Below are 16991 nucleotides of genomic sequence, written 5' to 3' on the forward strand. Positions count from 1 at the left end.
TCAAAGCTGAATTTGTCATAATTTTCAAGGTTTCACTGCCTTTTTATTGCACTCCTAATAGAAAAGGCCAGGTCAATGCTTAAAAAACGTTGTGCTAACTGCTAATGACTTTTTGAAATGAAGTTAATAACTTATTATGTATTTGGGATATTGTTACTGCTGCTTGGAAACTCTAAATTATTCTCTATTATGAGCTAACTACTCCTTGTACATGTCTGGCACAGGAAGTAAGAGAAAACAGACTTAGTTGCTTGTTAAGACCAAGTATTGCTCTTTTCATTACTTTGGATCATGAGAAGTGGTCATCTAGAAGCACACTTGAAGAAAATGATAATCACCTCATAGAATGAATTACTTTTGCCAGCAAACCAATTACAAATATTCCTACAAAAATTATATCACTGTTGCAATGTGTAGTATAACAGCCAAATTCCCTGTAGTATGAGTGAAAGTATAAGAGATTCCTGGGGATAAGGACTTCTGGTGAAGGGTCAAACACTGCAGTATTTGGAAAAGAATGACATGGAATATCTAGGAAAAGTCGTAAAAACAACATCTTCAAGAACATTTTCAACACCTTGTTGGCCAGCAGTAGGAAACTGGCTTTATAAATTGAACATAGAAAATTGTAAAAAATACAGAACAACCCAGACATGCATACAAGCAGAAGAATTTATCCTAAAAATATTTTCTTAAATCCGTACTCGGTATCTTTTTTCCCTGCAATTTTTCCCATCCTTAACACTCCTGATTATTTAACATTAAACAACATCAGGATTCTGGAGGCAGTAAATATTTTTTTACCTTTGCATTCTTCTTTTGAATTAAACGTAAAGAAATTGCAATATTTAGCAGATAAGTGCTTTGCTCCCTGATTCAAATAAGCACTTGATCCAGGAGAGAGGATGTGGACAGCAATCTGCCTTAGTTTTCAGCGCTGTGGCTGTTTTCTTGCCTTGCACCCTTTGCAAATGCAGTACTTCAGGATGATCAGTAGAAGGTTTAAGTGTGTTATCTTCTCCATTTTTACTCAGAAGCCTGTGAACAGGAAAGTCCCCAGGCACTAATACTTATCTAGAGCTCTGTCGCCAGGATTTTATCCTCAGCTATCGAAGGTGACAAAATTGCATGGTATTTCCTATACTGCCATCAGTGCAGGGCCAGGAGTTGGGGGCAGGGAACCGTGGGTAACTGTATAAATTTATCAGTGATAACACTGGTCATTCATGTGTTCATCATTCATGTGACACAGTAGCAGCTTTTCACACGCTGTCCACTGAATTGGGAAGGACATTGTCTAAAAAATGGAAGAATAAAAATGAGAAATAGTCCTGGAACTCAGAGCGGTATGCATATTTATATGCTTTGGTTAATGAATTTGTGAACCTTAGGCTATGAATTTTAATCCTGGCTGTGGCTGCTGTAGTTCTGAAAGTTACATATTGAGCAGGTTTGTGATGTGTTTTGGAAGCTGATAAGTGCAAATGATAGGCAATTCCTAAAAGCCCCCAAGTAGCCAGATGGAGAGGGATGGGCACGATAAAAGACAGGAAGCACCTCAGATCCATGCCAGCTGCAGGTCAAAACTATTACAGGACATTTGTGTTTGTTTGTGCTCTTTTACTTAAGAGCATTTTTTGTAAGTCTCCATTCATATTATATTCTAGCAAACAACAGCTCAGAAAAAGTTATGCTGATTCTAACTTTGAACACCATAACAAGGGATACAGGAAAAAAACCCCTATATTGAGGCAGTCATTGCTTAGTAGTAAGAATGTTTTATGTGGAAAGGAATGAATGGTACATAGAGATGAGTTTTAAGGACAATGTTTACCCACTCAATGCTATGAACAGTGACCGCAGGGTCTCAGAGGTACTGCCTCTATCTTGTGAAGTCTTGCTACTTTCATTATACCCATAATTTTATTGATGCCATGAATTATGCAGTCTTACAGAGAAAATGAGTCTCACTTTGACCCAATTAACATGCAGAAGGCAATATTAGAGAAGTAGATAAATGTGCAGGGGAACAAAAAGGCATAAAGAATATGTGTTAGATTAAAATAGAATTAGAACTCTATAAATACTTTTCACTCTACTATGCAACTTTTAGCATATATTTAAATTTGAAACATCTTGTAACAGGCAGCAATAATTATTAAAAGGAATGACAGGAGTCCTATTCTCAAGCTAGCTTTTTCAAGTGTCTTACATCTGCAAATAAAACCCATTATCTTAATTTTTTTATAAATCATGAGATGATAATCTGACATCATTTTTTTCTGTTATAAAAATACTTCCCTTTCTGAAACATGAAGAGACATATCTACTTGTCTCATTAAATGGTCAGGGTTCTGTTTAAAAGAAAAACCTTTCAGTAATATACATTTCCAACTTCTCTGAGGATCCAGTGCAAGAAAACTTTAACAAGTCTACACAAAAAACAGTTTCTCTGCTTTCTCACACACTCTGTTCCTAGTGTGAACCAAAAAGAAATAGCCTTTACTACAAACATAAAGGCCGACTCTAAGGTGATCATGGGGAACCAGGACACGAGGACCCTGGGAGTACACACCCAGACTAATTCTGATGAACTTAGATTAAATTTAAACTGAGCATCCCTGTACTTTATGCATTCCTGTAACCAAATCAAAATTTTAAAAGTTACTCTGAATTTCATATTTACAGTTTCCCCCATAGTAAACTATTCTTTTGTAGCATGCTGTCTTTCTCTAAAAGAAATCTTTATAAGAGGAAGAAACAGAAAAGAAAAAAAATCCCCCCAAAACCCTCCAAAAATCAACATTTTTATTCCAACTGTCAATTCAGTAGTGAGGCAGTCCCTAGGTCAAAAACAACGGTTTAATTCTTCTTCAATTCCATTTTGGCTTGAAGGGCAGTATTACAGATAAGAAAGAACATATCAATCTTGAGATCTTCTTTTTATCTGTTAATTTTCAATATTTCATAAAAGTTAAATTTTTGACAATTTAAATGTGTAACTGTGAGCTGTACTCCCTGATTACCTTTGCTTTAAACCAGAGTAAGAGACATAATTTAGTCCTCATTCTTATGTTCAGAAAAATACTTTTTTCTCTATTCAAATATTATTTTCCATATAGCTTAAGCACACTTCTATACATTCATGCTTAAGCACAACCCAAAATAAGAGAGTCAGTTTTAAGATAAAAATGATATAAAAATGGGATCAACACAAACTAAAGAGGTCATCCCTTCTCTTGGATTCTTTCCCTCACCACTGTAAAATCAATACAACAGTGCAGAACTCTCTTCCAAACACTGCCTGATGCTAGGAGTGATCCCATGATATGATGATTAAATGGATAAGTGCTGAATTTTAACAGAGTCTAGAAGAACAGAAATTGAATGAACCATCTTCGTGGAGCACCATCAATATCTGTTGCTCTGTTAACAATGCATTCAGGCATCAAACTTACTAGGCTGCCTTGAATTTCATCAGCTGTAGGAATGAACTATGCAGTTGTAACATGTTTTTGCAGTTGTAAACATGTTTTAATGAGCGCCGCAATATAAAAACATCTCCAAATGCAGGATGATGTTATCAAATACATAGTTATGGAGACAGTAAATTGCTAGTTGTACAGATGATCTCATTAAAATAACTTCAAATCTAATTTTTTAAAATTTTGTTAGTTTCAGCTCTTATAGCAAAAAATTAAACAATGAATAATTAATTATTAATGCACATGAAGTGATTAAAATGTTATCTTGTGCGTGTGAAAAATGTATGTTATCACATTATATTCAACAATATGTGAAAACAAGCACTGCAGTTAAAAAATATTTCTTACAGAAGTTAAATCTCCTGCATTAATATGGAATAAAGATTTAAAAACCCTAAAGAATCACAAATCAGAATGAAATCTAAAAAAATGAATGCTTTAGAAACTATCAGATATAAGTAACAAATTAACAGATGAGAGGAACAGTCAATTTTAAATATGATGCTGAATGACCGGCAAGAGTTTTCAGGGTATAATGTTATTAAAATAAAATTCTTCTGTAAATATTGACTTTCAGTTTAAATTCCCAAGTAGTTACACACCCTCATGCTATATTAGAATTAGTCACTGCTAATGCTTTTAAGTCTTTGCAAGATGTTGCTTGAATGTACGTGCCTAAGCAATGCCTGTGGCAAACATCTGAAGCTTGTTCCTGTGTATCCAATTTTAGGATACAGAATTGTCAGCATATTACATGTGTCTCACAAATTTTGAAACATATTGATGTGTTATACAGAGTAAGGCAAATCTATCTGGAGCAAACTCGACAGGTATTTTCTCTAACAGCAGTTGAGAGTTAGGAGATACTATCTATGTGAAACCAGCTACAGGCTCAGGTGCATTAGTTTCACAGATAAATACCTTCTGCCAGATGTTAACATTTAAATCAAAGATTTCAAGATAAAATAAATAATTCTTAGAAAGACAACCTATATTTAAATTTCTGACATCCTTCTGAATTTTGCATCAAATTCCTTGCAATTTGTAGCAATAAAAATATAAATATCAATTTAAAAAATTAAATTACATTAATAGGTGGTGGTTGTAAGGTACTACTACTATTAGAATCACCAAAATACAAACATTTACAATACAAACTAATATTAACAATGTGGCTGATAGTCCAGCACAAAGAAAACAGAAATTCCCTGTCCAAAATCAACAGACTTAGATAACACAATGAAGCTACAAGAAAGAAACCAGATTAAACTAGACTCTCATGTGTGCATGCAAAGCATGTATGTTGACATCCATGGGCACTTTCCATTATCAAATTCCTGTGTTAAATATAACTTTATTGTTACTAATCAGATGTTTTATTTCACTGACTTTTAAATTTCATCTTGTGATGACACAAACCCAATAAATTTTGGAACAATTTTGGAAAAGAGTAGCTTAGTAACTGCTGAGATTCAATAATCACGTCTTAATACAAGGACAGCATTTGTCAATATCTTAATCTAAATCTTTATAGTTTCACCACTCAGTGTAGAGGCCAGAAAGGTGACTTTAATTACATTCCCACCCACCCTTAGGTCCCACTTTGGTTTGCGAAATGCTCCTTAGGCTTTGGCCTTGAAGAACTGCATCTGGACTAAGTCCCTCTCCAGCTTGTCAGAAACACTGTCTATTCACAGGAAGTAGAAGATCACCAGATTTTTTTAAAAAAGCAGCCTTTAAAACCTATTTTTCTTGCCTGAAAAACCCAAATGAAATAATATTTCTGTTGCTGAACCTTCAAAGAAAGTTACCAACTTGAATTGCATCCAGGATAGAATACTACTATGACTAAAATCCACTGTCTTGCAATCTTATAAAAAGTGATTTTAAGTGAGACCCTTTGGAGCTCTTAGTTATGAGGAGCTGATGAGTACTAAAGACCACTGTCTATTGACCTTATAAACAGCGGTCCAAAGTGAAGTTTTTTTGAGCTCTCAGTTTCCAGAAAATACTTGGCTAATGTGCCTCAAACACCAATATGGCTGTGAAGCCAAGCAAGAACTTTAAGTAATAACTGACACGAAATTTTGGTAATAACCAAGGACTATTTGGACTAGCAACCTCTGAGAAAGAACAAGTTTTGACTGAAGAAGAGGGGCCAGGTGGAGACAGGGCAGCACTTTTCTGTGAGAAAGAACCACAATCTCAGTGCAGGAATGAATGGCAGAAAGAGGAAATATACTATAAGGTGAGCCTGGGACCTAAACAAGATTTTCCACAAAAAAGTACCCAGCTCCAAGTCCAGGTAGTGACCCTCGGACCCTGGACATCTCATCAGCCACACTGATGCAGCTGGATTGCTGCTTATCACCTGGCTTGACACTGAAAACAGGATGGGCATCCCCTCAACTGGGTTGGCACTGAGACTGGGATGGGCATCCCCATCATCTGGAGTGATGCTGAAGTGAGGGTTGGTGTACACTTTTTTACTTTTCTTTTTCCTCTTTCTTGTCCTCCCTTTTTCTCTTTTCCATTTTTTAATTAATTTCTCCCTTTTTAATGAACCTCTTTAATTTCTGTTTTCCATCCCATCCTGTCCCTTGATCCAAGACCCATTGCATTGTGCTTAATCACTCTTTTCCCTTTACCCTACCCTTTTGTCTGAACCCCACTGCCATGTGCCTACACAGCAGGTCAGGGGCTAACATACCAATTTTCATGCCAGTTGCATAATTTACCAATAATACTCTATACTTCTTTGCAGACTCTCTCACTTCTGTAATTTTTTTCGACCAATGAGCATTAATGAATCTTATGGGCTTCCTTCCCTTAAGGGTGGATCATCACACTCAGGCAAAGAGTTTTCATAATGATGCTGATCTTCTCCAGCATGCTTTTACATCTTCCTATTTCTGTTTGCAGTTAAGAGCCTTAAAACGATAAGCAAAATTTTCTTGTTTTTTGTTTTGATTTACCTGAAAGACAGCCAGTGAGTGACAGAAACAGCAAGAGTTTCCATGACAACCACATCCTTGGTCACAAAGGTCTTTCCGTCCCTCTTTGTGCAGTTGTTTGCAACGTTGACGTTTCTTAATTAAAGCTTAGCCTATTGGGAGAAAGACAGATCTCTGTTAGGAAAATTAAAAATATCTCTCAATAATATGACAAACAATTAAAGAGACAAAGCTTCTTCTAATGCAATTAAAAATCTAGTTCTAAAGGACTCTCTATCCCTCTGACTCTCAGACTCAGAGGGATCTTACTCTGGTAGTTAACAGTGTTAATAGCTCAACTGTCTGTGGCAGCGCTCTGCATATGTGTATATATATTACATGGATATCGCGTTAAAACTACTACATGTGCTTTGAAGCTTTGAATTTCCAAAAAGCCAAGATTAGAAGATAGTACACATATCTTTCACAGCAAATATATTCAAAGCACATGGCCTGACATGTGTTCTTATTTTCCTGGAAGTATGTTGATTTCTGATATAGTGTTTCAAAGAGCTTATGTTGAAGTGTGGGTTAGATGAGTGGACAGTGAGGTGGATTTAGACTTGGCTGGAGGGCAGAGATCAGAGTGTTGTGAGCAGTGGTGCAGAGTCTCGTTAGAGCCTGTGGCTCACAGTGCTCCCCAGTGATCGGTACTGGGTCCAGTTGTCTTCAGCTTATTAATCAGTGACCCTGGCTGAAGGCAACCCTCAGGAAGTCTGCTGATGATACAGAACTGGGAGGAGTGGCTGATACCCCAAAGGTCTGTACAGCCCTCCAGAAGGGCCTCAACATGTTGGAGAGATGAGCAGAGTGGAACTGTCTGAAGGTTAACGAGGGCAAATGCAGGGTGTTGCACCTGTGGAGGAATAACCCCAGCACAGGCTGGGATCTGACCTGCTGGAAAGCAGCTCTGCAGAGAAGGACCTGGGGGCCCTGGTGGACAACAAGCAGTCCATGAATCAGGAGTGTGTCCTTGTGGTCAAGAAGGCCAGAGGGATCCTGGGGTGCATTAGAAAGAGCCAGCAGGTAGAGGGGGATGATACTGTCCCTCTACTCAGCCCTAGTGAGGCACATCTGGAGTAGTGTCCAAGTCTGGGCTCCTCAGTACAGGAAAGACAAGCAAGTACTGAAGAGGGTTCATCTGAAGGCAATGAAGGTGATGAGGGGATTGAAGCATCTCTCTTGTGAGGGAAGACTGAGAGTGGTGGCAGAGCACTGAAACAGGCTGCTCAGAGAGGTTGTAGAGTCTCCTTGTCTGGAGGTACTCAAGACCCTCCTGGACACAATCCTGGGCAGGTGAATCTGCTTAGGAAGAAGCTTTGAAGTAGGTACCTGCATACTTCCCTTTCAACTCAAACCATTATGTGATTTTTTTCCGGTAAGTAATATGTTGGTATATTTAGTATAAACAATTTTTAAAATGTTTTAGGAAAATCCAGGTGTTTTTACTAATTGCAAACTGGATAGAAATAGATTCCAGATTCAACTTAGTGTATGAAGAATCTAAGAATACCTTTAAAAAAATCAGCACTTTTACCAAATATGTTGTTCATACTCATCTCCTACTCTTCCCCATATTTGTGATTCCTATCTGTCCCATGACATGAACATAAATTTTGACTTCGTCTTTGATCACTGTCTTCTTAGCTATCACTTTACAATGTCAGCAATTTTAGCACATTGGAACTCAAGAAATTTTGCATTCAAATGTCTGAAAAGTCAGTCCAAAATATGAGAAAGTTCAGCTGGTTTTGTATCGAAATATGTGTACTTCTAGTCTTTGACTTGAAGAGCATCAAGTTGCAAACATAAAGTTAATTTCCTATATTTAATTAGTCACATCTATTCAGGAGGATTCTGAGATCCTCTTATTGGAGCCCAAGGAATCTTCAATCAGTAGAGGCTGTGATTTATGACTAAAAGAGCAATGACATGTGACATAATTATGAGACAAGGGAGAATTTCGTTTGTTCCCCTATCCAACCCCTTTTGGGCATAATAGGACTCCTTCAGATTATAAGCAGCTGAGTTAGATGCCATATTTGCTGCTTTGTGTGTCCTATTCTCTGTTAGAACCCTGACAGTAAGAGAACAGAGGCAAGGCTCTGCACACTTGCTAAAAATAAAAATATAAATCATAATGTAAAAATAGTTTCCCGCTGAATTATTCCATTTCAACTGTTCTCTGAGCATCTCTAGTTGTAACAAGTTTTGACAGTCTTTCCATCATATATAGAGAGACACACTGTGTGAGCACAAGATGACATCTCTTTATGTTGCTGGCAGTTATTCCTGCAACAATATAAAGGTGTAGCTTGTCAGCTTTCATTTAAACAGCACAGCAGATATGCTTTTCGACACAGATAAAAAAATCCCATTTTGGATTTGTACTTCCTTTCAGGTAACTCAGACCAGGGAAACTTAATATTGGACATACACATAGGTATAAGCAACCCTGAAAGAGAGCACAACAATCTGGTAGACAAGTGACTTTCCACATAGAACTTGTAACTCATGTCAACCTCCACAGGAAACCTCCTCAATTAATTATTAATGTCTTCTGCCTTTGTTTTTCACTTCAGTGATAATCTGCTTTTCAGTCATTGTATTCCTTTGGTTAGTGAATTATTTCATTCAGCATTCTTTGTTGGCCAGGCCTTTGGGAAATAAGTATTTTCATTAAAATTTAAATTTTTCCCTCATGGCCATATCCGTTAAAGAGAGTAAAGCAGAGATTTCTCCCCCTGCCCCCAACTTTAATACTTTTTCTTCTTCCTATTTTCCTAACATCTTTTCAGCTACTTTTATAACAGTGAAACAGAAATTATTTTAACTTGGTGATTTTTGTCTAGCATCAACAGGGAAACATATACCAAATTTTCAAACATTACAGTGTGAGACTGTTGCTGTTTTTATTACTAGGTATTACTGTACCTATTGGATTAGACTGTTAAAATGATAATAATAAAAGTTGTGATTGGTAGAACAGAAATAGGGTGAAGAATAACTGGAGCCAAACAGTGGGAATATCAAAATAAAAGACAGACTTATACACATTTCTCTTTGCATTCTTGAAAGACAATGATTTTCAATTCCCTCAGAAATTTTGAAACAGAATGATTTTAAACTTTCTGTGAAAAATAAGTTTTTTTAATGAATGTGTCATTGAAGAAATCAGAGTTATCACAAGTTGAGTGGGTAAGGAGCCTATAGCCGAATAGCTAAAATAACTTTTATGTGACAACCTTATGTAACCTGTACCTATTAATGTAATACATACTTCAGACCTTTTACACAGGAATACGAAAATGTAAAACCAGAGCACTATGGCAGACAGATAATCTAATTAAGTCATGGATGTTGGACACTGGCCTTCCTATTTGGATATTTGTTGTATAAATACGTTGGCTGATCTCTGTAAAAGAATTGCCAGCAAACAAGCAAAAGCAAAATATGCCACTGCATAGTTTTTAAAAAATCTACATAGAAATCCTGATTATTTTCATAAGGAAAGGATTTTGCATCTTTAACTATTTTTCTGTATTTCTTGTTGCTTGAAGTATAATTGGCTAAAAATGTACTTGGCATATGGATGAATGAAATGCATACCAACATAGTAGGGTTGTTGACCATCTAGGATTGGGAAGTACTGATCATGCAGACTGACAAAGACATTGATACTGCATGTGTATGGCTGCCATGGGGCACATAGGATAATGACAATGGTGCTTTGTAGGAAATGACATGGGCAGGAGGATGAAAATGCTGTATTTAATAAAGATGTACAGATAGTTAAATTTCTGTTCTAGATTTATTGAAGGCATGGACTCCTGGCTTTACTATCAGTGGTTGCCACCTATCTTTCCAAAAACTGAGCTCTAACCCTTAGACACGTGTGATTGAAGAATTCCTTTATGCTTATAGAAAAAGATCAAAGCTGAACTAAATCCATTAAGAGGAGAATCTTCTTTCTTACTAAAGAAAAAGAAGGAAAAAAAGGGTCTTATTGCTTTAAAAAACCAAATGAATATTCTGTTATATTTATAACAAGAATCTTCCACTTAAAATTGCCTTATTCTAAAAGTAGTTTAAGAGCACATATACCAGCAGTATTCAGTTGTTCTTGGTTTGAAAATTTTGTTAATTTTCTGTTTTGTTTTGTTTCTTTCCCAACCCCAACTATCCCAAAATGAGGAAAACTTTAAAGCAAAAAAAAAAAAAAGCATTTACATTTTAATCTTATGACTGTAAACCAGAATATACAGTAATTTATGCAAAAGAACACAGCTCTGAAGGTGTTGCTTAAAAGGACTTTAAAACAATTTCAGCTGAACAATATCTGTTTTTTTCCTTAGTTACAAATTAGGACCTAACTAAAATCCAACTCACTTGTTTAGAATGGTTTCTTGGCTTCATTCTTCAAGAAAAGAAAATTAAGTTGTCCGGAATATACTATTTTTACAGATGTCTTTTGCATAATAGCATGAATTGACAAAGCACTACAGTCAGATTTTTTATTTAAAGATGAACTCTCTACCATTTCTTGATTTTTTAAATTCTGTCCTGTTCTTATTCTCATTTCTTTGCAATAGAGTTTCAGGAAATTATTTTTTTCTTAATACCAAGGACATGAATTTTCCCTGAAGGAAATTTGTATAAAAAGGTGATCTAAAATAGAGATGTATATAATGTGCAACAAGTAATTAATCTAATTTCTTTTCCAGCACAAAAATTAGAAACAGTTTTCAATTTCCACATGGTACTACCCCAGTCCTTTGTGTTCCCCAGGATTTCTGCCAAATTACTTTCGCAATTTATTTTAATTCTGTGTAATAATTGTAGAAAACTTATTAAAGCCCTCACCATTCAGTATGTTTTAATGAATTGCTTTGGCTGGTAGTGACAGGGTGGATATTTTTTTGTGGTTCTGACTCCTAGCAGACTTTGTGAATACAGAGTACTAATTCACTATTGTCAACCCTAATGTGCAAGAGGCTTGAACCAGATCCAGTGAAATCATGCTTTTTCTAAAGGTAATAATAGCATCTACTATCATTAATGTTTGTTTTCTGACATGTAGGATAAATTTAAATGCAACTTCAAGGATCTGTTCTTTTTTAAATTAAAATACTTTTAAAACAAAGCCTTTAGTATAGATAACGTGACACTGATATCAAAATGCTTTCTTTCATTATCACTACCTAATTTCCTTTTTCCATCTATCCATTTATGTGTAGCAACATGAAAGAGATGATTGCTTAAATTCACATCTGCTCTCAAAGCAGTGGAGCAAATCTTTGTGTCTACAGTGACTATACTTCTCAGAGGAAATGCTGTGACTTGTCTCAAAAAAAAAAAAGTTTTCTCTGTAATATCTTTTCCTATATCAATATATATTAGAAGAAAGTTCAAATTATTTCATTTTCCCTTTCCTTTCAAAAAAGGACCATACTCACAGGTAATGAAGAAATAAAACCAATGATATGCAATTCTGATGTTCTAGATAGAGTTGCAAAAGCAGGAACTAAAAGGAATTAGAAATTGAGCCATTCCCACCCATACATCCAAATAGAAAAAGAAGAGCATATGCTGTGCAGAACAAATATACTTGCATTGCTTTAGGTAGTATTATTAGGAAATCCTTTCATCACATTTAGTAAGTGGAGGATGTTGGCATAAGGTGCAATGAAACTGCTAATAATATTCCTTACTTAGGGTGGCAAAGCTATGAAATCAACAAATGCAATAAGCTAAGTACCAGTGACTAGGCTTTCTGTTAAAAGGCTTGGAAGAAGACAGAGGTCTAGCTGAAGATAGAGGTTAAAATACTTCTAGACTTTAAAGCCTTCTGAGCTGCACCAAACTCTCTCTGCTTCCCAGCACAACCCCTTCTTCCAAGCCCTTCCAATCAGGGCTTGGAAGATATGAATGGAATTGTTGCAGACAACAATTCAGCCTATCTTCCTCGTTCCCATGAGTATCAGACCTCTAATGCTGAGTCCACGGAGAATTAGAGGCCTTAGAAAACCAAAGGCTCCAATATTAAAAAGCTCATAATGAACAGAGGAAGTAGCTTGGCTGGAAATTTTTAAAAAGAGCTGGTCTGTAAAGATCTCCCTAATGAATAATTAGACATAAAGTCAGGCCACAAGTATTACAGACAGTGGTTATACAGAATATAAATAACCTCAACTGAGTTCATGGCCCTGCTTGCTTTCAATAAAATTTTTATTTGTTCAGTCCAAAGTCTTTTTGACAATACTATTTTTATATTGGTTTAAGTTTACTAAAACCATATTAAGTTAATATTTGATAAAAGGCATACTATAGACACTTATACAATGAAACATCACTGAAATTTGTTAGAGGACAAATGAAAAAGAAATTATATTAAGCTAATGAAACAGCAAGGCATCTTGTAGGATTGATTATTACCCGAATGGAAGATCATTTATTTGCAAGCTTTAGTAATTGTTCAAACTATTGTAAAGAAAATTTAATAGAGATCAAGATTTAGCAGTTAAATAAAAAAATTTCAGAGTTGTTTATGAACACTCTACTGCTAAGAATATTAAAAGTTTATTCTGTAGTGGAAACTTTCCTTGTCAGGTTCCTTTTGGCAAGCAACCAAGACTTTCAACATCAAAATTAATTTTTTATAAGTTTTTCTTTTTTTAGTGGGTTTTTTCTTTTTTTTTTTTTTGGTGTTTTGTTGTTGTTGTTGTTTTATTCATGACACTAATAAGTTTTCAAAGACACCAGTCCAGGTCTAGGAAGAAGCAGATAATGCTATTCTACAAAAGAATCAAATAACTTTTTCTAAAATAACGATCAATCACAATTTCTATACTGGTGAATGAATATCTGAACTACTGCTCTAAAAAAACAAACCAAAATATTTGATTGTTAGCCCTGAATAAGTATCTCAAAATACCTATTAGTCCATCTAAATTATTCAGATGAATCAACCTGTTTGCAATGCTGTGCACAACACCTATACAATAAAAATTAACATTGTACTAATATTGTATTAAATGTTGATTATTTTATAGTATTTGAATAAATTTGCACATACATATTTAAAATAGAATGTTTGTATGTAAGATGCAGAATGTGTCCCTTTCCAACATTTCAACCAGTTGACTGCATTTGCATTGTGTCTAATATTTTTTTTTACCAAATCAACCATTAATATGTCTAGAGGAGATTTTTAACATCACTTGACCAAGAACTGGTTTATGCAGAATTATGAGGGATTGTTCAGTGCTATTTTTTATAGAAACTAGATCCTCTTTGACATTCTTACTGCAAATCAGACATAAAATGCCTGTGTATGCTGAAGCAAAGATGGCAGAAAGAGTCCTCAGCTTCTCTAAACCAGCAGTACTGAGGTGCTCTATTTGGCAACATTCATTTGAATAAAGCTTGAAAAAGCTGGAGTACTGCTTAGGCAGTCAAATGACTCAGGATATACCTTGAAGTACAGGGTGCTGACTAGAGTTAAAACCATGAACTCCTGTCTACTTTCAGGCATTGAGGCAGCTTCAAGAAGCTGCTCCCACCACAAGACATGCTCTTGTGGTGAATAAAATCCCTGTTGGAAGAGGCCTCCTGAGAAGTGAAGGAGTGGAATTAGATCTGTTGTGGATTTTTCCCTCTATTTGCCAATCAGACTGACAGCTTCTAAAATTCAGCTCACATTTCAAGAACAAGCAGTTGCTGGGGATAAAGCGGTTTAAAAAGCCTTGCTCTCTCTTAGGATTTTGAAAGCAACATGGATTCACTCAGCAGCATGATTTTGAAATTTCTTAAAGACTGGGCTGGAAATAACAAAACTTTTGTCACAAACACCACAGTTAAGCTGTTTGGTTTCTTGTACGAACTTTATGACCAGTCATTTCTCAAAGTCTCTCAAGCTCTTCAAATTTTTATTTTTTTTTTTTTAGTTCTGCCAATATTATTCATATCTAATAGGAAAAAAAGAATAAAGAAGAAGATTAGGTATAATTTGACACTTTGGAAATGAAGTCTATAAGCTCTCTTGTTAGTAAATGAAGAGGAATAGAAAACCAGAAGGAAAATTAATTCAAAGTCTTTTGACAGTTATTTTGAAGTGAGATGAACAACCTCATTCTTTTTGCTAACTCTGATGGAAACCTGATTGCAGCAGAAATCTAGACAGCTGTCTTAAATTATTCAATTAACTTTCAGATGGCTAAAGCGGAGTGATAGCAGTCTTAACTTGTCTTTTTTCCAGTGTGTATGGAAGTTTCATCTCCATGTGAAAAACTCAACTGGTCATTTAACTCCCAATCTCAGTTGAATTACAATAAAATCACTCTTCATCTATGATAATCCTTTCTTGGTATTTTCCTTTAATTATCAGGAAAGTTATGTAAGCTCTTAATATTAAGAGTAACAGATGCCTCAGAGAAATTGAGAAGTTCAGGGAAAAACTATAGAATTGTAGGTCATGTTAGTAACCTGCTCTTAATCTGCACTCTTTGTATTAGACTTGATTTATTTGCAATGAAAAATTGCAAGGAAAAAGGCATATTCTCATGCTATGTTTTTCAGGCCCACTTGTTTATTCCAAATTCCTCTGGGAGATCATAATATGTGCCAGTGTAATCACATCTGGAAATGTTCTTTCTCTGCCAAGCAAGGGATTAAGGACAATGAGAGGACCAGCAGGACACTGCTGTTATTTTGTCTCTCTGCTGCACTTGATGAACCACCTCTAACATATAAAGAGCAGCTTATCTTGACCTTTTTTCTGCAGCAGCCAACTACTACCAAGAGGGAAGATGACTGCAGTTAAACAAATATTCTTAACTACTACTGCATCCAGCACATCAACCAGCATAAATGGGCCCAGCATAAGCCTTCCACTTAATGCAGCTGCCAGACTAATGACATTATGCATTTTAATAACACATAACAGGATCCTCACTCATTTCTCTACAAGGATAAAGCCCTGTACATTGTGTGTACTGCTCTGAAGTAGTGGCCACAATCTCTCCATGGATCTGTAAATTCAACTCATCTCTGTGCTCTCTTCCAGACATCAAATCACCAAATCAGCTGTGCCATAAGAGCATATTGTGCACCAGGGTGCTTAATACTATGCATGTAAAGGATAGGTACACTTTCTGTGCTGAAGATGTGAGATCCTATGCACTGTATGAGGAAGGTGCAAGGCAGGGTCCCAAAAACATGTTAAGGAAAAGTAAGATCCTTCGATACTCTGCTTGGCTCCTATGCCTGGTCTTTATGTGATGCTGTCAGGCTGTCAGAAGGACACTTGTCTGAGAAGGATGTAGGCTACATGTGCTGAGTGCAAGAGGCTGTTTCATGTGTAGAGTGGATGGGAGACACAGAGAGGTTTGTGTGCAAAACGAGTGTGCGTGAGCAATCTGTCAGTGTAAATGTGGTACAAGTCTGCCTCAATGCCAGTCCATAAATTAGAAAAATAACAGTTGTATTAAAAAAAGAACTTGACATGGTATTTGTTACTTCTGAGTTATTACCTATGTAGTCACTGTTGCAGATTTCACACTAGTTCAGCCCCCAGGTTTAGTAAAAAGACCATTTTTAGTCAAGTATTCTATTTTATTGTGATCTATAATGAAATAGCTGAAAGTTCCATCTAAACACAGAATCACAGACTCATTTAGGCTGGAAATCATTTTGATTCCAAGAGAAGTTGTGGATGCTCCATCCCTGGAAATGTTCAAGGCCAGGTTGGGTGGGACTGTGACCAACCTGGTCAAGTGAAAGGTTCATGGCAGGAAGGTTGGAAATCTTTAGCATCCCTTCCAACCCAAACTTTTCTATGATTCCACGAAAAGGCCTTCAAGTTCATTGAATCCAACCATAAAACTTTTCTATGATTCCACGAAAAGGCCTTCAAGTTCATTGAATCCAACCATAAAACTTTTCTATGATTCCACGAAAAGGCCTTCAGGTTCATTGAATCCAACCATAAAACTGCCACTACATCTTCAATTCAAGGCTGGCTAGATATTTCCTAAACTTAAGAGACAGAAGTCACTTTAGACACTTTTGGAAGTCTTAACACTCAGTGTATTTTAAAAAAACTGAGCATGTTTTTTAAACAATACATCTAATTAAATTCAATCTATTCAGACAAATAAAAATAAAAAAAATACTAATTTTGACTTAAATTGTTGCAATAAACGATCTCATTAAAATTAATAGTTGAGACATCTCATGACAGCAAAGAGTATAATATACAATAAAATGACATTATCTTTGGAACATAGCTGTTAGAGGAGGAAATAAAGATGCAGAATTTGAAGATGCATCTGTAAAAACAAAATTAATTAGGAGAAAACACCTAAAACACTCAGTTGTTGTTCTGTATTGATTGTGGTTGCTTAAATGTTAATCATTTTGTTCTTAGCTATTTTCTATTTGTAACAGTAAAATGCATTTTTAAATTGGCATACTGAAGAATATTAATGATGCAACAAATAGATTGGTACTACAG

General features: G+C 35.7%; 1 protein-coding gene across 3 annotated transcripts in view; it reads right to left on the reverse strand.

Annotated features, from left to right (window-relative positions):
- Positions 1-16991, reverse strand: part of CNTN5 (contactin 5) — a 606644-nt gene that overhangs the window by 309910 nt on the left and 279743 nt on the right. For all 3 annotated transcript variants that reach the window (XM_036405727.2, XM_036405801.2, XM_036405641.2), the window contains one exon: positions 6461-6591. In XM_036405727.2, coding sequence (XP_036261620.1) covers positions 6461-6515 — 55 coding nt within the window. In that variant the 5' untranslated portion in view covers positions 6516-6591. The remainder of the gene's footprint in view (positions 1-6460; positions 6592-16991) is intronic.

The sequence above is a fragment of the Molothrus ater genome, chromosome 2 (assembly GCF_012460135.2).
Source record: "Molothrus ater isolate BHLD 08-10-18 breed brown headed cowbird chromosome 2, BPBGC_Mater_1.1, whole genome shotgun sequence".
Lineage (NCBI taxonomy): Eukaryota > Metazoa > Chordata > Aves > Passeriformes > Icteridae > Molothrus > Molothrus ater.